The 13,523-nt window shown below is 47.6% G+C and overlaps 1 protein-coding gene across 1 annotated transcript in view; it reads left to right on the top strand.

Moving 5' to 3' along the window:
• Flt1 (fms related tyrosine kinase 1) overlaps window positions 1–13,523 on the top strand; it is a 169,772-nt gene that overhangs the window by 133,045 nt on the left and 23,204 nt on the right. The window contains exons 18-20 of the mRNA XM_021222701.2: window positions 2,948–3,052; window positions 7,974–8,087; window positions 9,496–9,584. Of these exons, the coding sequence (XP_021078360.1) occupies window positions 2,948–3,052; window positions 7,974–8,087; window positions 9,496–9,584 (308 nt within the window). The remainder of the gene's footprint in view (window positions 1–2,947; window positions 3,053–7,973; window positions 8,088–9,495; window positions 9,585–13,523) is intronic.

The following is a 13,523-nucleotide window of genomic DNA, read 5'->3' as shown; positions in this document are numbered from 1 at the left end:
TTCTAGTTGGAGCCTGATGTTGTTAGTATGATTGCTGAAATCAGGAGTGGGGGGTGGAGGGTGAGGAGACATGGACAACTTCCTGAGTCCTTCCCAATTCCTTACTAACCCTGGGAGAGGATTCGACTTCCATAAATGTACAGGATGCTGTCTGACACAACAGAATACTTCTATTAGAAAGCAACGTGCGGAAGAAGTTGCCTAACATGGAAAAGCACACAGGAAGTCTGGAGCTGTGTAATCATCACAGCCAATAAGACCAGTTCCCTTGATTTCAAAAGAGCGGTGGCATTGATTAGTTAGCTCTTGTCATGGCGGCCAGAGGAGCTACTAGAAACTTAGCAAGGGAAGGGTTTTGTTGTTGTTGTTGTTGTTGATGATGATGATGATGATGGTTTCAGGAGCTTCAGCCCATGGTGGCCTGGCATTGTACTCAGCAAAGTATCATGGTATCAGAAGCCTGTGATCATAGCTGCCGCTTGCTTCATAGAGGACAGGAAGCAGAGACAGGCAGACAAGGGCAGTGGAGAACATACCTTCACAAAACCTCTCCTTGTGACCTAAACCCTCCAGCTCAGACAACCCCTTAAAAGTTTCTAGAGCCACCCACCACCCAAAATGGCAACACCAGCTCTGGAGTTAAGCTCTCATGCAATGCTTGAGTTTACGGAGGACGTTTCATATTGAAACCATAACAGGGGCCGAGTTCATGCTGCCCTGTCCTCTCCCTAGAGTGACGGGGACTCGCCACGGCCATTCCAGTATTCTTGCTTTGCATGACAGTGACCTAACACATTTCTGAACCAGTGTGTGACATTCCAGACGATGCTAAGAATTCCCTGGAAAGGAAATGTTGCGGCTAGGTCAAGTCCAGTGTGAACCAGTCTCACTGGAACTAGAACCAGGGATCTGAAGTCAGATTCCAAGGCACGAGATGATCACAGAGCCCTCGCGAAAGCGTCACGTCGATTTATGGGGGCAGCCCGGTGAGACCAACTTGTTCCCACTGATGGAAGCAGAACCCCCAAATGCCCGTTAACACAGAGCATGGAATGTGTGGGGATGGCTGGGAAGGGATATGTAGGGGTGGACACTGGAGAAAGACAGGAGCCTTTGGAGTGTGTGGAGAGATTATCCAGTGTTTCCTGGGCTCCATTCGCTTATCGGATGGCAGAATGTGGCTGAAGGACAACACTGTAATAACCCTCAGCTAAAATATGCCATTTGTTTTGAAAGCCAGGAGGCCCCTAGGGAACTCTCCCCCACCCAACTTGGATGCACACACAGCACTTTTGGGGGACACTGTTTAAGCCTCTGTCTTAACTTAGAGTCCATCTGGCTCAGACCATTTTGCATGAAAGGATGCGTGACTGTATCCCCATCCCTGTTTCGTGCTCTGAGAAGAATCAGGTTCAGTAGTCACCAGCCGTACACGTCTGACTTTGGAAAACCATGTCATCTCCTGGTGTGGCCCTACTGAGCAGAGTGAGTCCCTGGAGACAGCTCTCATCACTGAAACTGCCCGAATGCCTCGTGGAGGGCAGTCAACTTGAACTTCTAGCAAGGCATAGTTGTGTATAAGTGGACAAGGGCTGAGACATGATGTGTGCTTCGTCACAAAGCCTACAAAAAATATCTATCTGTCTATCTATCTATCCATCCATACACACACAAAGATGGATATATATGTGTGTATACATACACACATTCATCCATCCATCCATCCATCCATCCATCCATCCATCCATCCATCCTTTGGGAGAAGGAACTAGAGAAAAGAAGGCTAATTAAATTAACTGAAGGTTCATTAGCAGGGCAGTCTGAGGAAGGAGACTGGAGTGGAAAAAGAAGGGTTAAATTAACTTTCTAACTGACAGATTTTTTTTTTTTTTTTTTTGGCCAATGGCACTCTATCCCCTACCCCAATATATCACAGTACAGAAGGGTTGAAAGAAGTTGACTTCCATGGTCTACTCCTCTTTCTGCATATAATGCTAAGGACAGCCGCTTTCTTATGTGGCTCTATTTAGCTTCCTAATTGTGCAAACGTGGGCCCTAAATAGAGAAGAAATACAGAATTCCAGAGAGATTCCATCTAAAAGGCTTTCAGCTCCCTGACCTCGGTCCACAGGGCTCCCTAGTTGCTAACCTCCTGTCCTAACATGGCTCTCCATTCTGCTGTAACCGGACAGCGTCTCCTTTATACCAGTTACCACACCGGGGACTTTAGCAGTTCGGACAGTGGCCTTCCCTTTTTGAGTCAAGTTGGCTCATCCAAGAGTGGGGAAAACCATGGATTAATAGTCACTACAGCAAAAACAGTCCAGGCACCACAAAAGATACCCTGCTTTCTTACAGTTTTTGGTAATCGCCTCTCTGGGGTTGAAGCAAATGACTACCTATGTTTGATGGCTCATGTTCTGAAAACCACAAGGGCTTGTAATGGAAATGCTACCAGGAAATGCTCTGGTCAGCATGGAGGTCTGAGAAACGACCAAGTGCTTATTCTTGAGATCCAAGGCATTGTCACACCAACAGTAGTCACCGACATACAACCTTTTTACAGAGAACGTAGGGAATGACCTCGGTGACAAGAAAGAGGGCTTGGAACATCTTAGTCATGGAACAGAGAGACGCTCCCTGGGTTTGGTGTTTTCCCCCTTCTGGGAGATTCTACAGCCAGCGGAAAGGGCCAGTTTCTTTCACTGAATGCTCTAGAAGCCTAGACTCATCTTGAAGGATGGGGTGGGGTGCTCAGAGGCAGATGAATGAGTTCAGAGGAAGGGACACCTTCCTTTGGGTCAGTCCTCCTTTGGGGTCACTCCGTTGCCGAATCCCCTTCAAAGTTGCGCGCCTTGCGTAACACATACAAGGCAGCATTTCCTTCCCAGAAGGCTCAGACTCACTGTTGTCTTCACAAACAAACCAAGATCTCTTCTATTTATAGGCAAATCACTCGGGAGAGGGGCTTTTGGGAAAGTGGTTCAAGCCTCTGCATTTGGCATTAAGAAATCACCCACCTGCCGGACTGTGGCCGTGAAGATGTTGAAAGGTAGGCGTGCCAGATGCCGGGGCCCGGCTGTCAATCACCTTTCACCTCTCTGCACCCTCCACGTCAGTGCAAGATTCATGTACCCCAGGAACACGTGAGCTCCCTCTGCTTCAGCCAGGGCTCCTGTGTGCCTGGGCTGTAGAGTCAGCAACACCAGCTCAGAATAAACCTTGCCAATGGAACAACCCGGAACTGTCCATAGGAAAATGATCTCTCCCATCCCCAGGTCTTTCTGTTCTCGCATCCCAGATGAGACACCTAAGGACTTAGATCTATTGTAGTCCTGGGTTCAAATGCTTACAGCTGCCATGGTCCGGGTCTGGGTCCGGGTCCAGGTCCAGGTCCAGGTCCAGGTCCAGGTCCAGGTCCAGGTCCAGGTCCAGGTCCAGGTCCAGGTCCAGGTCCANGGTCCAGGTCCAGGTCCAGGTCCAGGTCCAGGTCCAGGTCCAGGTCCAGGTCCAGGTCCAGGTCCAGGTCCAGGTCCACTGTGGTTGTCAGGCAACTGCACACTCCACAAATCCCAAAGGCTCAGCGTGGGTTTGCCCTCACTCTAAAGGGAAACTATAAAGCTAGAGAAAACTGGTTGATCAAAAATTTTATTCGATGATGTTGTCAAGCCCCATCCGGAAAACATTTCTTCTTTATAAATAACAATTGTTTTATTAAAAAAGGAATTCCATCTGTCTTATATTGAAAGAGAGTCTAGCCATAGACTCTGGGTGGAGGGATGGCAGATCTCACTGTGATATATGATGGCCACTCTTGGACCAACCAGAAACAAGACGCAAGGAAGCGTGCATACACCAAGGCCTGGAAGGGCCACGTGTCCTTGCGGTGTGAAAAAGGCTTCCTTCTTCCCCATGGAATGAAATAGTCACACTGCGCTTCAGATCAGGATTTTAAAATCAAGATGGAGGGCTTTCCACAGTCTCCAGGATGATGGGGGAATTTTTGTGCTTTGATTTGGGTTTTGAGAAAGGTTCTCATGTTGCCCAGGCGGGTCTCAAACTTCAGATCCTGCTGTCTCCAGCTCCCAGTGTCTCCACCAGGCTTTGCTGGGAGATTTTTTGAGGCCCAGGGATGTGTGCACCCAGCTCAGACTCTCCGGGGAGAAGAGGTGTCCAAACTCTTGTAGTGCTTGCTCCATTGTCACCGTACTCTGGAAGCCTGCGCAAACACATTTCTAACCTCAGAGGGGCTGTGTTCATCAGCTAAAACCAGATAAGCATCCTTAAAGGAGTGGGGCTGGACAATATACCATAACTCAGACTGGACGTGTGCTCCCCAACACAGCGGGGTGACTATAATCACTACAATCTATTATATTTGCTTCTATATTCATGTCTATGTGTGTGTGTGCCTGTTTGTATGTGCATATGCCCACAGAGGCCAGAAGAGGGTGTCAGGTCTCCCGGAACTAGAACCATGGGTGGTTGTGAGGTGCCCAGTGTGGGTGCTGGGAACTGAACCCAGGTCCCCTAAGAGGGCAGCAAGCACTCTTAACCCGAGAGGAGTTTAAAAGCTTCCACTGCAAACCAACAAACAAGGAGAAGGAAATGTTACTGAATTAGGTCACTACACATTATACATATACCCTGTATTATAGCATACCCCGTAAATACCCACAATTGTTACGCTCCCCTTGCCACAAGGAGTTTGCTTGGGGCAGACTACCCAGATGGGAGTGGGCATCTCTGTGAGAATGCCGTCAGACCAGCACTGTCCTCTACCCTTAGACTCTGAGGAGTGACATCAGCAGGTCTTCTGCTGGGGAAAGCATCAGACTGGGGCACCACCATCTTTTCTGCCAACTACCCTGCTGCTGTGCACTGTTACCCCTCAGTGGCAGACGGAAAAGTGGCTCAGAAAGGCTGAGCCATCTAAGCTGCAGACACCCCACCACCACCACCCGCGTTTTCTCCTTGCCAAACAGGAATACCAACTTCAGGGACTGTTTCACCTGAGATTGTTTCCAAGGCTGATCCCTTCTATGTAATCCAGGAATCATGTATGAAATCTATTTGTAAACTCAGGGCTGAATGGATGGCTCTGCTGTTAAGAGCACTGGCCAGATGTAGCTTCTGTTCCCAGCAGCCACATGGCAGCTTACAACTGCCTGTATCGCCAATTCCAGGAGATCCAAGGTGCTCTCCAGGCCTCCACGGGCACCAGACACACATGCACTGCACATATATACATGCAGGCAAACGCTCATATTCATAAAATAAGAGTAAATTAATCTGTATAAAGGCATCCACTGTCAGCATTAACAGAAAAAAAGATTTTCACAACACCCTCGCCCTAGGATTCTGTCAGTAAAATAAAAACAGTCCCCCAAACTTTCTTGCTTAAAGTAGTTTACCTTCTGTTCCAGGGGAATTCGAAAAGAAATGTGATGTCAAGCGAAAGGCATAGTCAAAAGCCTTTTCAGTGTGTCTCCAAGCATAGCCTTAAACTTTCTGGAGCTTTGGGAAAAAAATGTCCAATATGAGAAAGTTAATCACGCTGTTTATTTATCCAAAAATATTTGTCGAGCAGACACTGTAAGCCAGCCCTACCCCACTGGGGCTTTGAGTTTATCTGGTTATTATTGAAAAAAATTATTCCATCTTAATAAAATAATATATCAATATCTACTACAATATTAAGTGCACACACCTCCTACCCACTTCCAGGACTGTGTTCCACAGAAAGCTTTGCCTTTGGACATGCTCACACTGGGGTGTTCTGGTGTAGCTTTGTTTGTAATAGAAAAAAAAAGTTAGCTGAGCGTGGTGGCGCACGCCTTTAATCCCAGCACTCGGGAGGCAGAGGCAGGTGGATTTCTGAGTTTGAGGCCGGCCTGGTCTACAAAGTGAGTTCCAGGACAGCCAGGGCTACACAGAGAAACGCTGTCTCGAAAAAGAGAGAGAGAGAGGGAGAGAGAGAGAGGAAGGAAGGAAGGAAGGAAGGAAGGAAGGAAGGAAGGAAGGAAGGAAGGAAGGAAGGAAGGAAGGAAGGGGGATATAGCTTGGTTTGTGAAGTGTTTACCATACAATCATAAGGATCTGAGTTCGATTCTTTGAAGCTCTAGACCACAGAGAGACCCTGTCATGGTGCACAGATTCTGAGGAATGACACCTGGGTTTGTCCTCTGGCATGCATATACACACACACAGACACAGGAACTGCCTGGATGAGCCACACAGAGACAGACACACGCACACACACACAGACAGACACCCAACTGAAGACTGTACATGTCAGAAGAAATGCACTAGTCCATTAAAGGGAATGAAAAGAGGGCTGGAGAGATGACTAAGAGGAAACAAGCCCTTCTTGTCCTTGTCCTTGAGGACAAGAGTTTAATTCCCAGCACTCACATAAAAGAAAAATAAATAAAGTGGAATGAGAAGAATCCCTGATATTAAAGGGGGAGTGAATCAATGTGTGTGCACATGTCTGCGTGTGCGTGTGAGAGAAAGAGAGAGAGAGAGAGAGAGAGAGAGAGAGAGAGAGAGAGAGAGAGAGAGAGAGAGAGAGAGAGAGAGAGAGAGAGAGAGGCGGAAGTCAGAGGATCATTTACAAGAGTCAGTCCTTAAGAGTCAGTCCTTTTCGTCCACACATGGGTTCTGGGGGTCGAACTCAAGTCACCAGGCTTAGCAGCAAGCTCCTTCCTCACTGAGCCACTGAGCTAGCCCTCAGTGGGTATTTTTTTAAGTACATAGGGAAGGGTCTGAAGCCCACATTGTTGACCATGGCTGGAGTGACTTGCACTTTTTACTCTAGCACCTCAGACTCCCTTATGTTGATTTTTGATCTCTTATTATTTGTCTTTTCTGGTGCTGAAAAGCTTTGCACATGCTAGAGATGGGCTCTGCCACTGTGCTGTAACCACCTGCATGCACATATCTGCAGACACGTACACATACACATGCACGGGTGAACATATACATGCATGCACACATGCCCCTTCACGGATCTCCGGACTCATACTGTTGGAATATTTTACAGTAACGCTTTTTAGTATTTTTTTTTTAAAAAAACACAACTAAGATTATGAATACCTCAAAAATGAATGATAGGAAAAAGAACAGGCAGGAAATCAGTCTAGAATCTAGACTGTTGGTTCTTGGACTGACACAGGTCGTCTCCAAGAGTGAAGTTAAGGAGGGTGGGGGTTAAGGACACCCTGCAGCTCTTGCAGAGGACCCAGGTTCCATTCCAAATGCTCACACAGTAGCTCACAACCATCTGTAACTCCAATACTGAGGGTCCTGGCTGGTGTCCTTTTCTGGCCTCCATAGACACCAGGCACACACACATGCAAGCACAACGCTATACATATTTTTAAAATAATAATAATAATAATAAGTATTTAAAAAAAAAAAAAAAAGAGCTGGAAAACACGAATCCTTGTTGCCCGAGATAACCCTTGCATTCCAGGCCTGAAGGCTGCTAGAGAGAAAATAACACATTTCCAAGGTGTTTACATAAGCAGTTAGCCTGAGGCCCCTGACCCCCTTCCTTCCTAGTGACTCCCTAGAAAGGAGACTGAGAAGGAAGGTGTGGGTGGACACCCTGCCTGCCGGGCTCTTGCCTCACCTGTTTCTGCTAGAAGGGAAACCTCTGGAAAGCTGAGGACGTGAGGTGCCAGTTCTGAGTCAGCACATTGTCAGCACAGCCTGGTCCACCCGAAGGAAATGTCCGGTGACTAACCCCATCCCCACGGCGGGCCTCGGCGCAGTGCAAAGGATGTTGGCTCAGGGGGCGGTGGGAGGAATAAAAACAGTCTGGCTGGTGACTTGGCCTTTCGCAGAATGTGGGGAAGTTAATGAAGCGAGGACAAACAAGGGTGGCAGGCACGCGGCCTCCAGCGCAGGGCAGGGCGGAAGCAGCCCCATTGTCCCAGAGCCCTGACTTTTCCTTGCTTCTCACACAGAGGGGGCCACGGCCAGTGAGTACAAAGCTCTGATGACCGAACTCAAGATCTTGACCCACATCGGCCATCATCTGAATGTGGTTAACCTCCTGGGAGCCTGCACCAAGCAAGGAGGTAAAGGACACAGGGGAGGCCTGTGCCATCTGCGCCCTCTGTCTTGCTGAGAGGGGAGCTCTCTACTCACACGGCTCCCGCCCCCAGAAAATGATCGCCCAGTCCTTTGTCGTTAGAAAGCCACTCCTTTTTAGATATTCTAGGTCAAATGGAGGGCCTTTTCTCTCAGGATGACTGGGAGTGGGGTGTGTGAATGTGAGATGGTTTAAGAGGCTACGCACCCCCTTCAGCTTCCCAGCAACCACACAGGGTGGCTGGAACATAGGAAATGACCAGAGGGGCCCCTCCTTTCTGATCAGCTCTCAGGACAGGTGACAGGAACATGGCTGTGCTGTAAACTGTTGAGCCCCCAGTGTGCCCTTGCTGGTTTTTCTTCCCCTGTGGCAAGGCGAATACTTGGGTGTAGGTGTGAATGGATGCGCAAGTCATGCCGGCGGCGCCAAGGAGTTGTACACATCAGTTTCCCAACATGAAACAGGGGTGGAGGGGCATGGGGAAGAAAAGAAGGGAGCCAATGGAAGGAGAAGCTAAGGGCTGGGAGGCCAGAAAGAGTCCTAGTGAACCAGACAAGGTCTCCATAGAACCTAACCTTCCATAAGTCAAGCGCCTGCCCCAGTGAGCTGCCTCCCTCAACCTTGTACCTTTGAGATGTGAGCCCCCAAGGCTGGGCAAACCTGCTCCTTGGTGGGGAGACCCCAGCTCTGGAGGCAACTTCCCTTCTGGAACCCTGAGGGATGAGGGGGTGCTAGCAGGATTCAAAACCCAGTCAAGTATAGATAGTAACTGAAAAATCACATTACCAGAGGGACAAGCTCTAGCCTCAGGGAGCCTCCAAGGGACAAGCAGGTACCTACCTCCCTTGGTATGTTCTTCACAGTGGCCTGTGGAGTTTGCTGGTCACTAGCTTCTGGACTACAGTGGCCATGCCTGCTTTCAAACAGAAGCAGTGCCGTGTGATTGGGGAAGCATGGAGCGGGACAAAGGAGACTTCCAGGTGCCCCTGACACTCTCAATGCAGATTGGCTTCCTTCCCCCCAAAACTGTTTTCCACTGCAGAAGGGTAGGAAGAGGGCAAGCAGCCTCTGTGCTCGGCATGGCTTGCCCTCTTTGAATCATCAGGGTGGGGAAAAAGAGAAAAGGAGTGTTTTGTTTGGTGACATTTAAATATCTGTGTTCATAAAACTTTATTGAAACAGGGCCATGTTCTCGGTTGTATTAACAAGGCTGGTTTTCGCGCCACAGAGGCTGAATGGAGGCCTTTGACTCATGGCTTTTAGTCTCAGGTGCACTCTCAGGCCCTACCCATATAAAATCAAGTTGGTTTGAGGTCTCAAGGGCTGACCGGAAGCTGTCGAACTAACGGCTGTCTGACCTGGTGTGGGTTAAGCATGTGTTGTTCGGGCTGCAGGGCCTCTGATGGTGATCGTGGAATACTGCAAATACGGAAACCTGTCCAACTACCTAAAGAGCAAACGCGACTTGTTCTGTCTCAACAAGGTAAGGATTCACCCCGGTCCCTCTCTGTTGCTGTGGCTTATGGGTCCTGACCACGGTCCATCTCCGAGGGAAGTCAGGGCAGGAACGTAAGCAAGGACAACAGAGGAACACTACTTGCTGCCTCACTTGCCCTGGCTTGCTTAGTCACCTTTCTTCTACGGCTCAGGCCCACCTGCCTAGGGATTGTGCCGCCCACTGTGAACAGGCCTTCTACATCAATCAATAGTCAAAAGAAAAAACAAATCCCTCCACAGACATACCCGCAGGCCACGGTGAGGAAGAGAACACCTCAGTTAAGGTTCTCTCTTCTTAGGTGACGCTAGTTCGTTTGTATCACATTGACAAAAACTAGCCAGGCCTGGATTTTAAAGGTAGGGCTGTTTTTAATGGCAGTACTTGCGTATGGTTGTGTGTGTGTGGTTTGTGTGTGTGTGTGTGTGTGTGTATGTGTCTGTACACCTATGTGTAGGTGCACTTTACCCATGTGTGAATCCCAGAAGTTGACATGGGAATGTCTTCCTCGGCTGCCTCTCTACCTTAGTTTCTTAGGACAGAGAGTCTCACTGAACCTAGAGCTGGCCGGTTCCTCCAGAGTGACTGGCCAACGAGCCTCTGGGATCCAGCTTCCTCTGTCTGCCCTCCCTCACAAGATTTTGTGTAGATGCTAGGGATCTGAACGGAGGTCCCCATCCTTGCACGAGATTTTATGCACTTGTTCCTCAAAGCCATACCCGTGACTATACGACATAGCTTCACTTACAGAGGAACTGAAGGCACAAACAACTGAATGGTTTCCATAGTTACCAATAGATCAGTGATGGACTAGAACAGGAAATCATGTGTGCTTAATCTAATGCTCTCCCTCTTCTATTTCATTATTGTGGTTGGTGTGCATTTGCATGTGTTTGTGTGTATATGCATGTTGTGTGTGTGCATATATATATATATATATATATATATATATATATATATATACATTATATATGTGTGTGTGTTGTGTTTATATATGTGTGTGTATGTGTGTGTTGTGTGTATATGTGTATGTATGCATGTTGTGTGTGTGCATGTGTGTGGTGTGTATGTGTGGTACGTGTGTTTATATGTGTGTGGTGTGTGTGTTTATATGTACGCATATGTGTGTGTCTATGTTGTGTGTATGTCTGTGAGTGTATATGTGCATTGGGTGTGTCTCTGTGTATGTGTGTGAGTGCACATGTGTGGTGTGTGCACAGAGGCCAGAGGAAGATGCTGGAGTCTGACTCTGTCAGTCTCTTCCTTACTCCCTCAAGCCTGGCTCTCTCACTGAACCTGGAGCTAGGCTGGCAGCTAGCAAGCTCCAATCACCCTCCTGCCTCCACTTCACATAGCACTGGAGTGACAGGTGTGCCAAGCCACTGTGCAGCTTAATTGCTGTTTTCGACAGGAGTGGAGATAAGGCTCCTCTGCTTTCCCAGGGAGGCCCTGCACTTGCTGCGTCATTCCGCCCTGCCCCTCAGTAACCCTGACCACTAAATAAAGCTGTGTCAGAATAAAAGGACCATTGGAGGTTGAGAAGGAAGCTCAGTGGTAGGAAATTGCCTGGCTGGTACCAGGCCCTAGGATTGATCATCAGACCACACACATATATCACATGCATACACATACACACACACACACACACACATACACCACATACACACACACTACATATTCACATACCACATACACACACATACATACATACATATATACAGACTACATACACATACACACACCACATACACATACACACACCACATATACACATACACACACACCACACACACCACATACACACACACATACATACACACACCGTATATACACATACCACATACACATACATACATACACATACAAACATACACACATATACACATACACACACACTACATACACACACCACATACACACACAACACATATACACATTCCACAAACACATACACATACTACATACACACACCACATACACACATATACACCCTCCCACACCACATATAGACATACCACATACACACACACACCACATACACAAACACCAAACATATACACACACACACACACAGAGAACAAACAAACAAACACACAAGAATACTGGGAGGACACATAGTCTTTCAGGAAACGCCAGCTCTAAAGAAGCAGCCATGGATTCAAACACTATGGTGTGCTCTGTGGTCCCACTGCTGTCCCTCTCCGGGCTGAATTGGCTGGGGAGACAGTGACTGACAGTGTTAGCCCGTCACCAGCATCTGTGAGACGCACACTGGAGGCAAGCTCTCTGGCTCAACAACCAGATTTTCCAGGTTCAAATTCCAAGTCTCCTCTCATAAAACCTGGCCTTGAACAAATTAGTCAGTCTCTTTAGGCTTCAGTTCCTTGTATCAAGTGGTACTAATAATAGAACCCAGGATGAGACTGTTGGGAAAACGAAACTCTTCCCTTACGCGTTTAGTTGTCCCCTTTTGCCAGTTTTTATCCACTAGAATGTTGAAGGATGGGGTGTAGCTCAGTGGGGGAGTTCTTTTTTTTTTTTTTTAAAAAGCTTTATTTATTTATTATATGTAAGTACACTGTAGCTGTCTTCAGACACTCCAGAAGAGGGAGTCAGATCTCATTACAGATGGTCGTGAGCCACCATGTGGTTGCTGGGATTTGAACTCTGGACCTTCGGAAGAGCAGTCTACCCACTGAGCCATCTCACCAGCCCAGTGGGGGAGTTCTTATTTGTCACGAGTGAGGCCCTGTGTCTGTCCCCTCCCCTGCATTAGAAAGACAGAGACAGAGAGAATCAGACACACACACACACACACAGAGAGAAACACAGAGAGAGGCAGAGACACAGAGAGTTCAATTGAACACAGCTAATGTATGTGGTTGAATGAACCTTCAGAGTTCTAGGATCAGTGCCCTTCTCTGCTATGTAGGGAAGACACCACAGACTACACAGAGTACAGCCAGATGTTGCAGTACCTGCCTGCAGTTCTGGCTGCTGAGATGGAGGATTGTGTGAGCCCAAGTGTTAGGCATCAGCCTGGAAGATTGAGTGAGACCAAGAGTGGAGTGATGGCTCAGCGGTAAGGAGCTCTTTCTGCTCTTCCAAAGGTCCCGAGTTCAGTTCCCAACACCCACATTAGATAGCTCACAACTGTCTGGTACTCTAGCTCCAGGCGGTCCGATATCTCTACTCACTGGGGGTGCCTGTGCTCAGATACGCATACTCAGATGCACACCTACCCATATATACATAATTTAAATAAATAAATAAGTATATGCATATATATGGGGAGAGGGGGGTAGGGTGGGGGAGAGAGATCCTGTTACAAAAAGCTGGACAGCTGACCCACCTTTTCATCTCAGACTGTGGTTTTATCAAAGACATAGTTGTCCCACCAGACTGTTGAGAATATATTACACATTCCCTTGTTCTATTGTTTGAGACAGGGTCTCACTATGTATCCCTGGCTGTCCTGGAACTCACAGAGATCCACCTACCTCTGCCTCCTCAGTGCCAGAATTAAAGGTGTTTACCACCATGCCCAGCTATATTTCCCCCTTATAAAGTAGGCTTTCTAAAAACTGAAATCTTAAAAATATACTCTGTGCTTTGAATATATATATATATATATATATATATCAATCACCAGAGAAGTCAGGAAATGGCTGGCAAGATGGCTTAGTCTAGATAAAGAGGCTTGCTGCCAAGCCTGATGACCTGAGTCTGAGTCTGATCCCTGGGACCCACATGATAGAAGGCGAGAACCAACTCCAGCAAGTTGTCCTCTGGCTTCTGCATTTGTGCACGCAGCAGACAAACACAAATATATATATATATATATATATATATATATATATATATACTAGTGTAATAAAGAAATTGGCTTAAGGACACAGTAACCACAAGATGAAAAGAGGAGAAAGA

The sequence above is a fragment of the Mus pahari genome, chromosome 23 (genome assembly GCF_900095145.1).
Source record: "Mus pahari chromosome 23, PAHARI_EIJ_v1.1, whole genome shotgun sequence".
Classification (NCBI taxonomy): Eukaryota; Metazoa; Chordata; class Mammalia; order Rodentia; family Muridae; genus Mus; species Mus pahari.
This window is presented reverse-complemented; position numbering and strand designations above follow the sequence as displayed.